At 41.9% G+C, this 19,719-nt stretch overlaps 1 protein-coding gene across 2 annotated transcripts in view; it reads right to left on the bottom strand.

Moving 5' to 3' along the window:
- Positions 1 to 19,719, bottom strand: part of GRID1 (glutamate ionotropic receptor delta type subunit 1) — a 755,119-nt gene that overhangs the window by 56,287 nt on the left and 679,113 nt on the right. For both annotated transcript variants that reach the window (XM_055118918.1, XM_004607420.2), the window contains exon 13: positions 4,975 to 5,170. In XM_055118918.1, the coding sequence (XP_054974893.1) occupies positions 4,975 to 5,170 (196 nt within the window). The remainder of the gene's footprint in view (positions 1 to 4,974; positions 5,171 to 19,719) is intronic.

Here is a 19,719-nt window from a genome sequence, read left to right as displayed (position 1 = left end):
GGAATAAATATTATTCAGAGTCAATCAACTCCCAAGTTACAAAAGCATAATATTAACTATCTTCCTGTGTCCATACAGAAAGGACATTGCTTTAAGGTAAACTATGTAAAAGACATAATTTACAATACAAGTTCAGTGTCCTTAGAAGGATTTGATCTTACAAGCTAGCAGAATCTGATTAGGGAAAAGGTGATTGACTGGTTGGGAAGGAGGGCACAGAGAAGAGTTTACAGATAAACAAAGGAATGGGAGTGACTCGGGAGCACTGTGATGGGTGTAACCCAATAAACCTAAGTTCCCTGCAGCAAGGCTGAAAGGATAAACCCAATGTTACCCTACACACATAAAATAATCAATTACAACCCTTGTTTCAGAATACCCATACTCTTCTCCAGGAATGTTCTTCTACTTTATCAACCCATTATTTACTTACTATAATGAGAATTTTTTTAAATTGTAAATAGTAAAAAATAAATAAATACAAATACTATAAAACTAAAGCTATCACTGGCCCAACTTAAATTCAATAATACACTGAAATTTTTCCTGCTGCTCTGACTCATTGGTAGTAATTACTACTGTGAATCTTGGATTTTATCACTAGTTGGGGGTATGTGTGTGCATACATATACATACATAAAATGCATGTATATATATTCACAGGAGGCAGAGTCTCTTGCCCCCATGCCTGGCTGTATTCACCGGGGCCCCTTGGAAGGGGTGGGTTGAGTTTCCCTCCCCACCCTGAGCAGAGCCCCCAGAACCCAGCCATAGCCATGCTCAAGGCCCCTCTCCACATGTTTGGATGAGTCTCATGCATGAAGGAACCGGACCCAAGGCTGAGATCTCCAAGCCTGCTCAGATCGGGACTGGGCCTCTTCCATCAAAATCCCCCATTTTTCAATAGCGAGGCAGTCACACCCAGAAACTGCCCCTGGTGCACTATAATCCCATCAACGGCCAATATCTAGAGACTATAAATGCTCCAGGAAGCTTTGCGGCTGGGTGACATTTTATAGCCTACTTCTCCCTCCGGAGAACCTGGCAAGCTACGGAGAGTTTTCCTGACTACATGGGAGAGCCTGACAAGCTCCCCATGACGTATCCATATGCCAAAACCAGTAACAATGATGGGTCTCATTCCCCTGACCCTAAAAGAGCCTCTAATGCAGCACTGTTGGGGAGGACGAGTAAAGAGAGGCCTCTAAAATCTCAGGGCTAGGATGGATGGAGACATTACTGAGACTGCTTGATAAAATCGATGATCAACAGGATAATGATGATGATGATGATATATTCACACATATATGCATATATATGTATAGGCTTTTTCGATCACACCCAGCAACACTCAAGGGTTACTCCTGGCTCTGCACTCAGAAATTACTCCTGGCAGTGATCAGGGACCATATGGGATGCTGGGGATTGAACCTGGGTCAGCAAGCATATGTCCTACCTGCTTACTATCACTCTGATTTGAGTGATAGTACATATATAAATATATATGTATATATATGTATGTACATATATATAGAGAAAAAGAGAGTATTTTGTTGTATACTATTTTATGTTAGCCCATATAAATTTCCTTTTTGATTTTTTTAATCAATATCATTCCACTAAGATTACTCTATCCCACTCCATGACTCTATAGTGCATTCATTTCATTGTAGGTTGTATAATTTTTAGCTTGTAAATGCTCACTTGGATTATTTCCAAACTTTTAGCTCTATAAGCAATGCTATCATAGCCTTTCTAATCTCTAGAGTGCTGTGGAAGTTTATTTTGAGTATAGACATAGAAGTGGAATTGCTAGGTATAGAATATGCCAATGTTCTGTTTTATAAGAAAATGACAAGCTTGCTTCCAAAGAGGCTGTACTGAGTACACTCCCATTGGCAATTAACCACCTGTTAGTACCATCGTACTCTACCACCTCTCATTTTGTGTCAGTCTAATTGGTAAAAAATAATATATCTTTATGGTCTAGATATGCATTTCCTGAATCACTAATGACACTGAACATCTCTTCATATGATTATTGGCCATATGCATTGCCTCTTCTAGAAAAAGACTGTGCATTTTTTTGCCCATTTCTTAATTAAATTTGAGCTTTCTTTACTGATTTGTAAAATTATTCATATTGATATCATTATCAATTAATAATCAATTAATACTGGTACTAATCCTAATTGGCTATATGCACTGTTAATATTCCTTCTCCAGTGTATGGCTTGCCTTTGTATTTTCATCAAAGTATGTTATAATTAATGAAAGTTAAATGTAGTCAAAGTAGTTATCTCTTCTTTAAAAAGTGCCTTTTTTGTAGCACCATTACAATGAATCTTTAGAAGAATCCTATGTGGATGTAAGTTATGGCTCTCTATGAGAGATAAGAAAGCAGAAAAAGGAACCCTGAAGGCCATTTGTCCAAGTTCTCATATTCATAAAACGCCTCAAATCAAATTTATATTCACTTCCAAATGAAGTCTTTGTTAGCCACTAATAATCACTGTCAGAGATAGAAGACTCAGCAACTCCAGGTCAGAGCCCTCTTCTTGTAGTACAATAAGAATTTAGCGGAGTGAGTAAGTCTTGAGAGCATGAAAACAACACATTGCTGTCGTGTACCACAACTTTTGTTAAGGATAACTTTGTTAAAAGTAAACATTCCAAATCTGTTTTTTTGCTTTTTGGGTCACACCCGGCGATGCTCAGGGGTTCAGGGGTAACTCCTGGCTCTGCACTCAGAAATTACCCCTGGTGGTTGCGCAGGGTACCATATGGGATGCTGGGAATCGAACCCAGGTCAGCCGTGTGCAAGGCAAATGCCCTCCCCGCAGTGCTATTGCTCCAGCCCCAAACATTACAAATCTAATGTCACACATTCTGATAAATAACTTAAATACCTAAGGAAAAGCCAGGATGGAAAATTTCCCAGGCCTCTCCCAACTCTGAGAGATTTCTGCATAGAAAAATCTTGCCTAGCTGGTGAGTGGTGGAGTAAGAATTGTGCAGGAGCGTAGCCAATTCCTGTGATTCAGATAAACAACAAGGAAAAGTCATTCTGACCTAACATCTATGAAAAATACATGCCTACTGGGTTTCTAGTACACAGAGAGTGTAAGAAATTGTCCCCATAGCAAAAACCTTAAGGTCCAGATTGTCCCCATGAGTAAAACAACTTTAGTTTATACTGAGGTCAGCAAACCTGTGAGGAGGCAAGAATAGAATAAGAAATGACTATGACTTTAATATACTATATTTTAAAGGTTTTTACTGATAGTGTATCACACTATGGGCACAGCTATCTTTATGTACCTGCTAAAGGTTCTTAAAGTACCTGTTTTGGCTCATGTATCTGGAGCCAGGAGTCCAGGGTTGGAGAGCAGAAATTGTGTTCAATAAATAACATCTTTATCCTCTTCTTTGGGACTGTACAGGCTAGCTTGCAATCTGGACACTTGCAACCATGTCTCTTACCATTTGCAATGAACCCTGCTGTTTTGAGGCCACAGGTGCCAATCTGATTGGCTTTACTGTGGTAAATTACCACAACAGAGCACTGCAAAGAGACCTTCTTCCCCATGATGCTCCATTGTGTTTGAAGTGAGTCTCAGGTTTTTCTTTCTTTCCTTGGGTATCCTTGAGGATCTGGGGGAATGCTGGCAATTGCCTTTGCCATCACGAAGATGATAAGACCTGGAGCTCTCAAGATTTCCTCCTACTTATATCCTCTTACTTATATACCCTCTTTATTATAGCTATTCAATCACAAAGTAGCTAAGGATGTGAAACCCAGGTGCATGTGTGTGTGCACGAGTGTGTGTCTGTGTGTGTGTGTGTGTGTATAAAGGTTCCACAGAGCTGGCTGTTGGGGAGAAGAGGAACAGAAAGGTAGAGATGCAGATGGTTCTGGACAGCTGGCTTGCTCAGGAAGGAAGCCGTGCCTGCCACAGGTGTGCATTTTCCTTTCATCAGTCACTAGTGCCCTTATGGACAGCAGCCCAGCACTGCGTGTGAAGGTCACTGGAGAGGACACCATCACCACCATGATCTGGATGCCTCCATCCTTATTTTTCTTCACCACCATGCTTCAAGGGATCCTCAACACATGGTAGATAAATGTCAAATTCTTCACCCAGGAACCCCAGACACCAGTACCTGACTAAAAATGGGTCCCATATTTATGAGCTTATTTGTATAACTGGATGCTTAATTTAGGTCACTGTGGGAAGCTAATGGAAGTAAATTAGCAAATTCTAACTCCCTGCTGAAGTAATGACTTCTCTCCCTTCATTTCTCTAGTCCTAGCCTCTTCCCCTGTATGCCCTCCTTAGTTCCTCCTCCCACCCCTCTCAAACACACCCCATAAAGTCTCTATGGTGTCCACTTGAAAGTACACCTCCTGACCACAGCATGGGTTCCCAGACATACCCAGATAACTGGCTGGCCTTTGTCCTAGGGCTTCCTCCTCCTATCAGTGGCTTTTCATGTTCCACTAGTTGACACACACTCTCCCACTCTGAATCTTATCCCTCTGCTTCTCTGTCCTCTCACTTAGATTCTTTGCTTCAGTGTTTGTTGATTATTCTCACTGTGAGTGGGCAGGTCCCTCAGTGCCACCATCCTATGATACCCTGAAGAAAGAAGTTCACATCTTTGGCTTAATATGCTTTTCTTCTTAACCCTTTCAAATCAAGGCACTAAAGGTGCAGATACTGTATGGTCTCCTGCTGATGTTGCCTACCATAATCCGCTGTTGCATCTAATTAAAGCAGTTGTGTGTCTGCATCCCTTTCCACTCACATACCTTTAAAAACTACCTTCCAAATGGGCTAAAGATGGATTATCCTGAAGGTGACAGGGTATTCAAAAGAGATGTTTGTGGGAGGGTGTTGCTTACTTCAGGCATGAATGCTCCCAGGACCTCTGTCACAGTAAGTGCACACCCATATACCAGCTCCCACCTACCTTCCTGATGCCTTCTGAAGGACTGGACACACAGTTATCAGCTCCTCCATTCTTGCTTATGGTTCGCCAGAGCTCTGAAAAGGTGCTGTCTTGCTCCAAAGGGTTGGTGCCCTTGGCACGGAAGTACTCATACACAGCAGAATCCCGCACCGTGCCGTAAGACATCTCCACTTGTTTGGAAAGGTCCTGAAATGTCCTGAAATGCAGAAAGGCAGTGAAACATGGTTGCAAGCTGCCCTATTTAGGGGTATCAGTGGACAGTAAGACTCTCCTAATATCCAGGCCTGTCTGTGTTCCACAGCCACCATCTTCACATCCAACCCCCAGCAGCAAGAGTCCCTTGGTCCTGAGTATGACTTGTCAGGGCCTTATTCTATCACTGTTATATTTTTGCTGCATAGATTATGCAATATAGCCACTGTGCACCTAAAGCCAGATCTTAAACTGAACCTAAGGGACAAGAGATTGAAGAAGACATGAGTACTGCTCTCAGGAGCCTCCGGTCTAATGGCAGAAATATAGACAGACAACCAGGATGTGAAAGAGCCAGGGCAACAGAAGAGGCTGCATAGCTTCTTGAAGGTCTCCAACCAAAAAACTTGTACAGGAGAGTAAAACATGTCAGCAATATTGACAAGGATCTGCCATTAAGGAGGAGTGGGGACAGAGATGGTGCTGAGAGGCATCACCCCTCCAAACCTTGCAGTCCTCTTGGAGTTTTGCCCAATGGCTGCTTTTGACACCTCTCTATATATATTAACATGAAATTTGAAGTTTTACATAGAGTTGCTTAATTTTTAATAATAGACTTTTTTAAAAATATGGTCAAGATGACAGAAAGCATATATGAGAGATTCAGGTTGAAAGAAGCAAATAGCTCAGTGCAAGTAGGGGAGGAGGAAAAGGCATTAGAAAGCTCATGGCAGCCCAACAGACTTTGACCTACGGACAAAGAAGGGGAAATTGTCTTCATTGAAGTGCAGGGAATAGTCAGACCAGGAAGAACCAACTGTCACAAATTTCTTTCCGAGATAAGCAGGACCTGTTCTCTCATGTACTGAGAGAACATCACACATAGAAATGAATTGCAAGACCAACCAACAAAAACTCAGCAATGAGCCAGGATCTCTCCAGACTCCAACCTGCTTATTCCTTACTTCATTTCTAAAATCTCTCTCCTTTCACCAAATGAAGTTTTCCATGAGGAAATCCTGTCTTCTGAATCTGTCTATCTCTGCTCTTCAGTTATTGCTCTGGACCCCACATGGGCAATGTTGATATTCCATATATTCCCATATACCACTCCAGAATATGCCCTGCGCTTAGAATCCCAGGTCATTTATCTACTTTGTACACTTCTGCAAGTCTCTGAAGATCCCTGGGCAACCATCACTGGCCTTTGCAGCCTCCTTTTGCAGCACTTCATACCATCCATAGTTTTTACGGCAGCTTTCCCGCCTTCTGATTTCAGAGAGGTACCAACCTGAGCGAAAGCAACCAGAGACTTTTAAGTACAACTACTTCTCTTATTTCCTAGCTTCAGAGGCATCACAAACATGCAGATCTGGGAAAAGACAACTACTCTCTCTTGGTCTCTAAATCCTTCAAAAATAAAACTAGAAGGGATCAGAGAAAGACGGTACAGGAGGAAAGGAGCCTTGCCTTGCCAAGACTTGACCCCAGTTTTATTGCTGAGACTGAAGATGTTCCCGGGGCACCCCAAGAATAATCCCTGAGAATTAAGCTAGGAGTAATCCCTGAGAACCATTAGGTGTGGACCAATTTCCCCCAAAAGAGTAAAGAAAGAGAAAATAAGTCTAGAAGCCTAGAGAAAAGGACTACAATGAAGATTAAGTAATGCCATGTGTATCGAGTTCCTACATCAGTGCCTGAAGCAAACTCAGTGCTTGGTAGTAATCATTCTGTGCTTTTATGATAAGGCTTTGGCAGACTACATGGATTTGGATGCTGGAGACAAAGCTGTCCATATTTGCATCTGCAGTGCTAGATCCAGGACTAACAGAGCTTCCAGGGTATGTATACAGAGGAATCAACAATGCAGGCTTCTTCCTCTTTGGAGACATGCTCTATGATATTCCTGTTACATGACCCAGAAACAGAGCTCAGGAGCCATTTCAATACATTACAGATGAAAGGAAACATAAAATAACAAATTCGATGAAGAAATCTTTCTAATTATTGTTCATTATTTATATCTAATTGAAGCAAGATGTTCCTTTGCTTGAAAGGCCCCAAGGGTTGTAACTCTGTCGTAATTTGCCTGTAATGAAAGGAGGGGCATAATTTTTTCCCACATTTTTTATTTTTCTCATGGTAATACAAACAAACACAAGGCTTTGATGAATGGGAAACATCAGGATAAATTACACAGTTGAGCCTAAATACTGAACTGTTCTAAATTACTGCAGTTTCCATGAGTATGGAATGAATGCATAACTGCCAAGGAGCTTAGCACTACTGTTTCATCTCCACATTTGAAATGGAGATTTCCTCTCTCCTCCTGGTATTTATTCATGACTGTGCCCTTGGTCAGAGGCTCAGGGAGCATCATCTCCAGATGACAAGCCTGCAGCCAGAATGTTTATGGCTTCATATCCATTTCTGCCCCAGTAAAGCTCATTCCCCTCTCCCTCAAACACCACCTTCCTCTTCACTCAGCCAGCCTTATGCCTCAGTCCTGCGGTCCTCCATCCCTTCTATGGCCCACAATCATGAGCAGAGGATTATCTCTCATTTCAGATGCATTCTGCCTCCTTCCCAGGAAGTTTCCACACTCCCTAATATGGTCAGCACACAGTAGGAAGGACCATCACCTTTTAGAGTCAATACATCTATGAAATACTATTTGGAGGTGTGAGCAGGGAGACCTAACTTTATTCATGCACCAAAGTCATCATCTTGCTGGTGCACTCAGCCCCCTGTCAGGTACACTAGGGGGAGTGATACATGGGGAGAAATAAAGGAGAACAGGACTGTCTGTCATCAGGCTCCAAGCCAACACTGGCAATAAATCCAAGACAGACAATCATGATAGAAAGGACATTCATCTCAGCTCGCTAAGGATGCTTAGCTACACTGGAAGAACTCTTAATTAAGCATGTTTCTCAAGCTAGTCTCCTCGGCAGCAACTAATAGAAAGACTACAGATGCATTTGCCACAGATAAATGAAGGGATCTGCCTGGCAGACAAAGAATCTCTATATGACGTAACTGGCTGAAGTCCTTCACCCATTGTTTCACAGACAATGTTAATGAGTACGGAGGTACATGCAAATGCTTCCTCTCAGAACCAATCTGCTCCTTTTGACAGTACACATTTTAGGTAACCATGATATCTAAAATGAGAATCTAAAGAAGGCTGAACTTAGAATGAGTATGCGACAATCCAGGCATGCTGTATATACAGACCATTGATGGTATCTGCTTAGCAGAAATGGAGATGATTTCCCCATGGGAAGGCAGTGAGTACCTATGCAAGGAACTTTGTTATGAAAGACTGTCTTTAAAAAGTGTCAGCCCTACGTTGTCCACTTGGGCAGGAATTTGATAACCAAATGTCAGGGTACAACTGTGGGAACTTTGCAGCATGCTCCCTATTTGTATAGTCTTAAGATAAAGACTAGCTCCTTACTTTACTTTTGCTAATTATTGGAACCTTCCCATGGCAAAGCTTTAGTCTCTCTTTGAGCCAGTATCTGTCATTCAACCCTGTCTTGCTGAAACTGAAATTTGGACCAGTGGGGGCTGCTTCTCTACATGTTCTGTCAGAGATGTTGATTTTGGAGATCTTTCTTTAGAGAAATCATGGCTGGTTCTTATGAGAATATCAGCTTGTATACCTAAAGGTCTTTGTATCTTGAGGGTAGTTTCCTTCAAAATACCCATGCACCTTCTGGAGGTCACAATATTGTTGTTTTTTTCAGCCATGATCAAGGACAATCAATCCACCTCAGCATCAACTCCCTCCCTTTCCAGATGTTTATCCATAAATCAATCTCACCATTTGCTAGATACATTTTCATCTATAAGGAGACAAATGTGCTTGAAGCATGAGAAAAATCAATGATAATGAATTTACAAATACATCTTAGCATGTTACAGAAATATTTACATTGGTAATGGAGATAAATACTCTGGCAACAAGAGAAGAATCAATGTACAGTACATGGAAAACAAATTCCCAAACTCTGCAGCCACCTACATCATGGGTCTGATCATTGTGAATCCCCAAAGCTCTATTATTCTTCCTTTAGGAGTAAAAAAGGAAGTGGTGAGGCCCAAGAGGCTCCAGAGGGGGAAGACACCCATCCATCCTCTTTAATAAAACCCAACAGCATTACTTTTATATCTTTCATATCCTACTCTACCAGAGATTATCTATCAACAGGGATTGCCTCCTAGGTTTCTACACCTGCTTAAGAGGACGAATAAGATATACTTATAAATCATGAGCACAAATTCTCCCATGTACCTGGGTATACATGTCCTTACCACTGCTGGTTACAACTTACCACTTACCACTGCTGGCTCTCTTTGCCAAGGTTTCCCTCTGTGCCTCTGCACTCTTTGATCTTTCTCTCATGCCAGATTTTCCTTCAAAGAGCATTGACACATTTCCTATCCCTTTCTCCCCCATCTGAGTTCTACAAATGGACGGCATTTCAGGCAAAAAAAACTTGCAGACCTAGATGCTTCTCAACCTTGGACTGAAAGTTTTTCCAAGTATCTCCATTCTTTATTTCATTAATTCGAAAGAAAAGCTTCTTTTCTGAGCACCTGCCATTTTCTAGCACTGCTCTAAGGTTTAGTGATAAGATCTAATAGCACAAAGTTCTCAATCTTGTGCCCTTGGTGTGATGGAGGTGGGGAAAAAGGAAAACAAATAGATGAGCAACAACAATAAAAGCACAAGTAATTATGTCATACCATGAATGTTCTGGAAAAGGACAGGCAATACATCTGTGGGAAATGAGGGCCCATCATTCTTCCCCATATACTTTTGTGGTTTTTCTTCTATGTTTATTTTTACTTTTGTGTATTGCTTTTGTGTTTTTGTTTTTTAAAAATACTTCAAAATTTTTCCAAAAAATTTTAAAAACTGTAAGCTTTAAGACTGAGGGAATATAGTCTACAGGTCATAAGTGGCTTGTAAGGGCATCGTGTGCCAGCCCTGTCATATATGTCATACATTCAGTGATGAACTATGCCATAGGGATTAATAAAAGGGAACTGAGTAATTACAGAGTAAAAAGGATGAATTGACTGGGCAAAGTATGCATTGACATGATTTAGCCATTGGAGCTGAAGTTTGGGGTTTGTGCTTCTCCAAAAATTTTCTTTGGGCTAGGCAGAGAGAGAGAGAGGGAGAGAGAGAGAGAGGATCAGAATGAAGAATGATGGTGTAGCTGAGACCTAAAGATTGGCTCTTCCTTCCAAGGAACAAAGTCTTCCCCACCCCCAGTAAGTCTGCTTAGCAGTTGCCAGGTACTTTCCAGGAAAACCATGCTGGTATGTATCCCAAATCTGTCATCAGCATGACATTAGATCTGAATTGCATCCTGGGAAACTGTCAGGCAGCCTCATATGAGGACACTTAGCAATATACAAAGCCCCTTCTGTAAACATGTGTCCTGAGTGACAGTCACAAAGCACTATATAGAGATGTGAGCCCTCTTCCCCGAAGTTCTCTCCAGATCATTGTTTTTTCTCCAAACCTCACTTCTTCATTGAAATTAAATTATATCCAAGTCAATTGTTGTGAAGGGGGAAAATAAATTCTATGCATTTGTGAGTAGTAAAATTGCATTCTTGAATAAAGTAACAACTTACTAAGCACAAGAACAAAAACAGGAATTATAAGCACTGAAAAGTGGTGAGATGTCCACGACGCAAACATTCCTGTAAAATTTTAATTGTTTATTAGATTTTAAACACAAATAACAACAGAATTATCTGTAAAATACTGATGATGCCTGAGTGACAGTGTGGACCTTGGGCAATTGGCTCTATATTTTCTCTGTCTCTCTGTCTCTATCTCTCTGTCTCTGTCTCTGCTTCTGCCTGTCTCCTTTTCTCCATGTGCCTATCTTCTGCCTACCTCCCAAAGCAGCCATGATCCATGATTGAGCCACTAGTGGAGAAAGAGTTCTTTCCTCCCCCATCAAAGGCCTCCCTGCCTGCGGAAGAAGTAGGCACCCAGGGATTGTAATGGTTCTATCTTTGCTCTCAGAGGAAGTCAAACATGCTCAGACTAACTCAGAGAGCTGAGCCATTACAGGCACCCAGAGTCCACAGGACCAAAGCTCCACACTTTTGAATTATCTATCTGTGTTTAGTTCACAATGCCAAAGCAGATCAGGGTGAAGACTCTCAGACCCAGTCGGCAAAGACGAGTCAGAGATGTGGACAGTGGAGTTATGAGCTCCTCACAGTCAGGTCAAATGACAGTGGTCCAGGCACCAAGTGAGGTGACTGAAGTTGAATGTTACAGATGTTCAGTGTGCACAAACTTCACTTACGTAAGTCTATGGATCTCTGAGACCAGCAACAAAGGGTTCCCAGGCTACAGTAACTTCTGCCCTCAATACGTTTCTTGGGCTCCATCTGGTAGATCTCCTGCTCTCTCATGCCAGGAAGCCCTCACACAGGCTCGCTGTTTATGCTATAAAATAGGTTGCCTTTATCCTGTCACTCAAAGTCACCTACCTCCAGAGAGTAGGACAGATAGATTCATACCCCTAGGGCCATTTCTTCTCTACGTGCTCCTGGCTTAGTTTATGTATGTTAACTTCTTGGTGTCTCACTTATTATTGATGTGTCTCTCTACCTCAAAAGGGATCTTCCTCATTGCCTGACCCTGTATCCCTGTCATTCCATAGAAGGTCCTACATACAATAGAAACTAAATTAATGTTTTCAATTCTGATTTAAAAAACTCTAAGTTTTTAAAAGAATATAACTGGGAGAATCTGGTCTGGAGAAGAACATTGTGATGGATCTAGCTCTAGAATCACAACCACCTACTCTAAGTACACCATACCATGGCCTGGCAATTGTCTAAGCCTCCTGTTCAATCTATTCTCCCAGTCTCTTAGATGAGTCTCAGACAGTGAACCTGCTTCTTACCTCCCAGGAGGAGGAAACTTTACTTCTCTAAAAAATACCCTTTTCTGAAACCACCAATACCTGCTGCTCTCATTTCAAAATGGCAGCTCTGTCCTTGCTCTTTTTTTAAATCACACTCTGTTTCCTGGTTCCTAACCTTTCTTGCCTTCTCCAGTACATTGTTCTTGTTGTCACCTCTAAGTCCTATATCATGACATTGCTTCTCTCTACAGGACATTTCTATTTGTATGAAAACACATGCATCTTATACATCTAAAACAAATCCTTCTTTGAGATCATATTCTCCTCCAGCCACTTCCAGTTATTCCAGAGAGTTCTCTATAGTTCACTCCTCTCTTTACATTTCTTACAAGCCTACCTTGATTTAAACTATTGGGGCCAGAGCAATAGTATAGCTTGGCTGACCGGAGCTTGATCCCAGGCTCCCATATACTCCCCTGAACCCCACCAACAAAAAACTATATCCCAGTGCTGACCTAAAAGTATTATGGTCAAAGTCATTGATGACCTCCCAAATATGGTGGCAGGTTACAACTCGTCCTCACTAGCAGGCTGTGACTAATTTTTAGGCATGTCTTTCTTGAAGACTCATAGCTCAGTTTTGCTTTTAGGACATTACTCTTAGTTCTCTTATCTTATAAGCATTTTCACTTATCGTCCCTTCTAGTAACTTTCCCCCCACCTTTGTTTCTTGGGCATTACCAGCCTGTCCCAGACTCCTTCTCTTCACAAGTGATTATACCCCACCACACTACTTCATTATAATGTTGGTAAGTCAATTAGCAATAGATAATTCTATAGACTGAAGATGACAATGGACCATCTCAGCCCTCACCTATTTCAAGCAACTTCCTACCTTATCTCCATTAGGATGGAGCCTCAGTTTGAATACACTTAAACCCTATTTTTTGAATTCCGAGCCTTCTTTTCCTCGAATTCATCTATTTCAGCCAGTTACTTTACTCTTTGAAATACTATGGGCTTTTGGAATCACTACTGATTTGCACCTCTCTTACACACCTCACATATAATTCCAGCATTGTTGATGTCTTCTGCCATCAAAATAGATCAAGAATAAAACTGTTTCTTGTCATTTTCACCATAAACCTCTCTGCATCTTACTTGGATATTGAGCTTGTCTCCTAATGACCTCCTTGCTTTTTACCTGTAAACTCTGTTATTGGTTCACTGGGAGAAAATCAGAGAGTCTTTTCAAAACATAAATCAGATCATGCCACCTAATTTCTCAAAACCCTCTATTTATCATCTCTCAGAGATACCCCAAATTCTCAAATGACAAGACATATGGTACATAAGAGAGACTTTCCCTACCCCATATTAACTCTCTTTTCTCTTACTACACTGGTCTCCCTGCCTTCCCACCTAGGTGTTTGTGTCTGTTTTTCACACTGCCTACTATACTCTTCCTTCAGATCTCTAATTGGCTCACTTCATCAATGTCTTTTGTCTGTCTCTGATCAAAGATCCTGACAACCTTATATGAAACACCACCTTCCTTAAATCTATGCTAAAAAAACAAAGCACAGAAAAGGCACAAAATACTGGCTCTTCCTCTCATTATGGTATTTGGGTTATAGATACATCACTAGTGCCTCAACTGAATTATCCTGTTCTGCATAGGACAGAGACATTTATTAAAACCAGGAATGTGCCAGTTAAATCAGTATAATTATTTATAACAGTATCTATGATATAGTATATGTGTAATAAACATTAACTATATGTATAAGCATATAAGCAAACTATCCTATTCCTCACTAATGTTCTTCTTCAAATATCTGCTGGACATTCTATTTCAGAAGTATTTATAGTTGGCCAGTCTCCTTATAGGACATCTCTGGTCAAGCATTTGAGAGAAACAGGCATAGTGACAGCCTGGAAAGCTGGGTCAGGAGGTGTAGCATGGAGCCAGGTAGTCAGAAAATGAACAAATATCCAAGGCCCTCTTCAGGATCTTGAAGCTTTGGAATACAGCTTCCATATGGAATTAATGAAAATCAGCATTGCCTGGAAGAATCTTCCTGGACCAGATCTTGAGCAAACATCCTCTGCTTTCCAAATTCCTAAGCCCCCCCCCCCATCCAGTGGAACCCCTACACAAATAGCTCCACCACCCAGCAATAGCTCCATGCTAGGAACATGGCTGGCTTTCAGCTCTCAACACCCACCAATATTTGCTGCCACAAATCAATACAAAAGCAGTATGCACCATTAACCTTTAATATATCAGTGCTGAGGCTCTTAATCCATTATGAGGTTGTCATAAATGTGACTGAGATGCAAATCCAAGCTGCAGCCCTTCAGGAGGCTGTGAAGGTGGCTTGCTGCCTCCTGGCACAGCCTGCATCTATCTCAATATCAGAGAAATTGCCCAACTCTCCTTTCCCTGCTGGCTTTTTTTTTCACCTTCTTCCCTCCCTCTTCTCTTTCTTTGCAGATGTTTGGCTAGCCACGATATTATGTCAGCTTCCCTGGCAGGAAGTTGCGTGGTATGCTAGGGGAAAGCTCTGATATTGCTAACTTCCAGAGACTGTGCTAATACTTCATTTGCAGTGCTTCATTTAATACCGGCTAAGCTTTCTCATAAATGTAAAACTATTCCCCATTTTACATATAAAGAAAGGCAAGGCTTTAGAAGACTAAGTAACTTAAGGAAGGTTCCAGAAACCACAAATTAGAGTCCTCAACTTACTTAGGACTGTTTGATGCCCAAACTCATATTCTTGACTGCTATCCAAAAGTAGTCAATAGCGAAATGGAGATGATTGAAAAAGACTCAATCAAAAATATTCTGCAAAGTGTATTACTACAAATTAGCACAGGGTCATTGAAACACAAGGTTGAACCCATACCAGCTTAGCAGAGAAAGACCTTCGGGCAAGAGTCAGAACAGAAGTTTAGCAGAAAAAGTTAAGATTTAAAATTTTTAAAATAAAAAATAAAATAGAAGTTGGCAAACAACACAAAGGAAAGGAATAAAATAAGTTCTCAAAAAAATGAGAGCAACTTCAAACTATGTATGCCTTGAGAGAATGGGACCTGCTGGGAACTACCAAGGAGTTTTCTAAGAAGACGTTTAATAGGAAAAAGCAGAGATGCATAATATAACTAGCAAGTGTTTAGGAAAAAATGGGGGAAAGGTATAAAATAGAGTTTAGTAGAATGGAATGGAAGTGTAAGTAACAATGATGGTGAAATGAAGGAATAATTTTCCCTAGAAAAGCACATGTTCTGGATATGTGTAACTTGAGCAGATAGACAGGCCCCATACTTTGAGTGAAAAAATATCTACAGACGTTGTTAAAGGTATATTCAAAAGCAGGGATGAGGAGCAGCAGTATTCTCATGTGACTGCACATGTGCGAACACCTGTGTGTGCAGGCATACGTGTGCACATGTGTTCAGAGTCTGGGTATAGATATATGAGTATGCATGGAAAAATCCCAGGAGGAAAAAAGGAGAGACTGATATACTGATATTGGGTGGGCCAATATACTCATATTTAGGATGCTATTCACCATCCCAACCTTTCCAATAAAGGACTGGTTATGGGTTCCCCAGGGGCAAAACGGTGATTGCACAGAGGGCAGATTTACATGATAGAGAAATCAACCACAAGAACCAGTGCAGGGATCAAAACATATAAGATATCTGCCTGCTGAGCTACTTTATGAACCTGAGCAATCAGCACTCAGAGTGCAGGAAAACAGAGACCTGAGCCTTTCCCACATGAGAAGACAGAAGAGAAAATACTGGCTCACACGAGCCTGTTATTGAACAATACAAAACCAGCTGTAATCAAATATGAGGTTACAAGATGTTAGCTCCTCTTAATCAGTTTGCAGAAAAATCACTTTATCTCGGATATAGACTCTGAGAGAAAGGCTAGAGAAAGAAGCAAGGAGGATAAAGTTATTTTCTGTTGTTTATGAGTCTTCTTTAGGTTCAGGGGGTGGAAGTATTCCAGATGGAAGCTGAGTTAGCGTGTTTCATCTTCAGATAAGTTATTTATCTCACCTTACAGATGAGAAAAATTATGAAGTTTTTAAGGCTGATCCTTGCCAGAGCCAGCTTAAGCCTATGGGTTTGTCTGTTGCCCACTTTTGCCCAGCTTACCTCCTCTAAGTTGCCTGAGACATCTTTTCAAACCAGCTCCAGCTAAGGCTGATGTCTATGCCACAAAGCATTCAGTTAGAGCTGGTTCAGCCAAAAGGCTCTTACAGGGCATTGAGCAATTCGAGGTGCTAGACACAACACCTTAAAGATCCCAAGATCCTCAAGAGCCATATGGCTTCTGACCAGGCACTCTGGTGACAGAGACTTTCTGTTGCACTCCCCAGGCAGCCAGTATCAGTGCCACCTGTGCCTTAATCAGAGAACAGCTGTAGCGCCTGGATTCTGGGGGTCATGGACATGCTCTGCTTTTTGTTACCTAATTATTCAACCCATTAGTTTATAAAGTTTGGGCAGAGTAACTGTTCTGTCATTGTCCAACCATGAGTTATTTGATGGACACAAAACACCCAGCTGTAGTACACTATATAAATCATCGTGGAGAAGTTGTTGGATGAGAATATTGTGTTGTTATAGCCTGGTAGATAAAGAGCAAAACCCTGGCATTCAGGCACATTTAGGGGGTTTCCAAACATAAGCAATACCATCTTTCAGTGGATTTCCATAGCATCTCTGATAGGAAGTCATCACAGCCACTTCTCATCACATCAAGATCCTGAGAAGTGAACTCCTTCGTGATTTACACCTACTGAACCAAGACCCAGTAGGGTAGCATGAGAGCAGAGCATGTTTGTTCTAGGTGAAAAACCTAGTTTTGTACCTTGGCCAATAAGAACAAAGTAGAGAATCAGCATGGTCTAGTTCAGTGCTATGGTACTGGGAGTCACTGTTCAGGCACTCTGCTATCTCCTCCTGGGGAGTGTTTATACTAGAAGGAGGCAGTGCAGGGCAGGATCCGGAATATCAGTGCTGCAGTCAGATGATGATGGTGACTATCTTTACTATTTTTTTTCTCAGATCTATAACCTTGGACCTTTCTCTTCATCAGTTTCCTCATCTACAAGATGGAGGAGAGGAGGGGAAGGAGGAGGGGTGGGGGAAGTAGGAGGAGGAGGAGAGGAGAGGGAGGAGAAGGAGGGGGAGGACGAGAGGGAGGAGGAGGATGAAGGTGAGAAAAGTGAGAAGGGTGAGGAGGAGGGGGAGGAGAATGAAGAAGGTGAGGAGGAGGGAGAGGAGGGGAGGAAGAAGAGGAAGAAGAGGAGAAGGAGGAAGAGGAGGGGAAAGAGGGGAAGGAGGGGGAGGAAGAGGAGGAAGAGGAGAAGGAAGTGGAGAAGTGGAGGAGGGGAGGAGGGGAAGGGAGAGGAGGAGGGGAAGGGAGGGGAGGGGGAGATTGAAGAGGAGAAGAAATAGGAGAAGGAGAAGAGTGCCTGCCATAGAGGTGGGGGACTTGCAAGAGGGAAATTGAGGACACTGGTGATAAAAAATGTACACTGGTGAAGAGATGGAACATTGTTGTTGGAACATTGTATGACTGAAACCCAATCATGAACAACTTTGTAACTGTATACCTAATGGTGATTCAATTAAAAAAAATTTTAAAGATAATCAGTAAGAGCACTAGCACAAGTGCTTGTCTGTGGGAGGCAGTCAACAAGGGGTTGCTCTAGTTACCTGGACTTTTCAGAGAGATAATTAAGTTGCATAATGGTTTTGAGACAGGTGAAGAAATGGTTGGTTTGGCTAGAGGACTACTTTGAATTTGAATGCTTTTAACCTGAACAAGTGATCTGGGGGTTATTGTAAGACCCAGCAGTGTCTTTGGTCTTAGAACCAATAGACATGCTCTACCTCTCCCTGAAAACATTGTGATTAAAATCCCTGGACAAGATGGTCCTTCGGATTTTCCTCTTCTATGATATTTCATTCTTTTATGGCCTGAGCTAAACTCAAAACATCATCTTATTTTTATTCTCTATTCGACAAAGCAGCACCATGGACTGTTTTCTCTGAAACAAGACTGTTTTCTCTGAATTTCATTTTGCCATGTCTGTTGGGACTCAGAGTTACCGTGAGGGAGGAGATCACAAAGAATTGGCTTCTAGCAATTAAAACCCAGTTTGTCTGGCTACCAGCAGCTTTGCCCCAGTGGGGCACCTACAGCTGCCTTCTCAGAAGCAAAGGGTGAAGGAGCTTGTCTCCAAATCACGTAAGGCTGCAGCCACACCACACCTGATGGGCAAAGCAAATTAAGTACCTCAAAGGCATCTGCCTATGTCTCTGTGGGTTTTCCTGACTCTTAGTAACATGCGATTACCCCCATGATACCTTGGGATTATATTCAAAATACAAACACCAGTCACAGATCCAAATGCGAAACCAACAGTTTTCTGGGTAGGGAAAAAGAATTTTTCAGCAGAGATTCAATAGTGAATTTCAGGAGGAAATTGCCTTCTATCTTGATGGGAAACGACGGGCTCAGGGAATCTCTTGAAGACTATACTCTTCAGAGATGGTGTGCCCTGTGCTCATGTTATCTACAGACTGCTGTGTCTTTCAGAAAAAGAGTTGATCCTTAAATGACACAGGGCAGCTGGTTTTGGTCACCTTCGGAATAAAGATCCTATAGCAGCAAGACCAAGCTGTCTCTGGGTTCTTATTCCCAGACCACAATAGTCACTCAGTAATTTTCTTGAGTGGAAGAATGATGTATAAGCCTCACAAGTCTGATAACTCATCTATATTTTCTCTCCTTTGCTTCTGGAGGGTCTAATTAGTTATGCCTATAAGAGATGCTTATAGGGGCTGGGGCAAGAGCAAAGCAGGTAGGGCGTTTGCCTTGCACATGGTCGACCCAGGTTCAATTCCCAGCATCCCATATGGTCTTCCAAGCACCGCCAGGAGTAATTCTTGAGTGCATGAACCGGAAGTTACCCTTGTGCATTGTGCCGGGAATGACCCAAAAATAGAAGGAAAAAAAAAGGAGAGATGCTTACAATTTTCTCCAAAGGCCTTTCATGGGGTTTAACAAAAGTCTGGGTAAAAACAAAAAAAAAACAAAGGAACCAGAGAGAGGTTGGTATGAGAAGATGACTGGATAGGAGAGTGCTCTGATGAAGGATGAGACTTCCTGGGCCAAGAAAATAAGAAGGGGCTGTGAGTGAGACCTGGGAGGGACATGGCCATACAAAGGAATAGCCATCACCTTTCTCCAGCCTGGCACACTGGTCACTCCTCACTCCCCCAATGTTCCTGTCCCACATATCTCATGATGTCAAGTATAAGAGTACACTACTCTTACCCTCAGAAAGAAGGTGCCCCTCCTCCACACCACTCTCGAGGCCTAGCCAGACCTATGCCGTTCTTCCACTAAAGCCCCTGCACTTTAGACTATAGCCAGACTACTTTTCTACATCTCCTGCCATCCACTCCTGCTTCGTCTCCTTCTGACCTGACACCTGAATACTTCTTTCAAAACAGAGCCACCTTTCATATTTCAGGTTTGGGGCACAACACACTAATTCCAGCATTCAGTCTAATGGAGCCCACTTATCAAAGATTGGATTGT

Source organism: Sorex araneus, chromosome 11 (assembly GCF_027595985.1).
Source record: "Sorex araneus isolate mSorAra2 chromosome 11, mSorAra2.pri, whole genome shotgun sequence".
Classification (NCBI taxonomy): Eukaryota; Metazoa; Chordata; class Mammalia; order Eulipotyphla; family Soricidae; genus Sorex; species Sorex araneus.
Note: the sequence above shows the minus strand (reverse complement) of the source record. Positions and strands in the feature narration are given on the sequence as shown.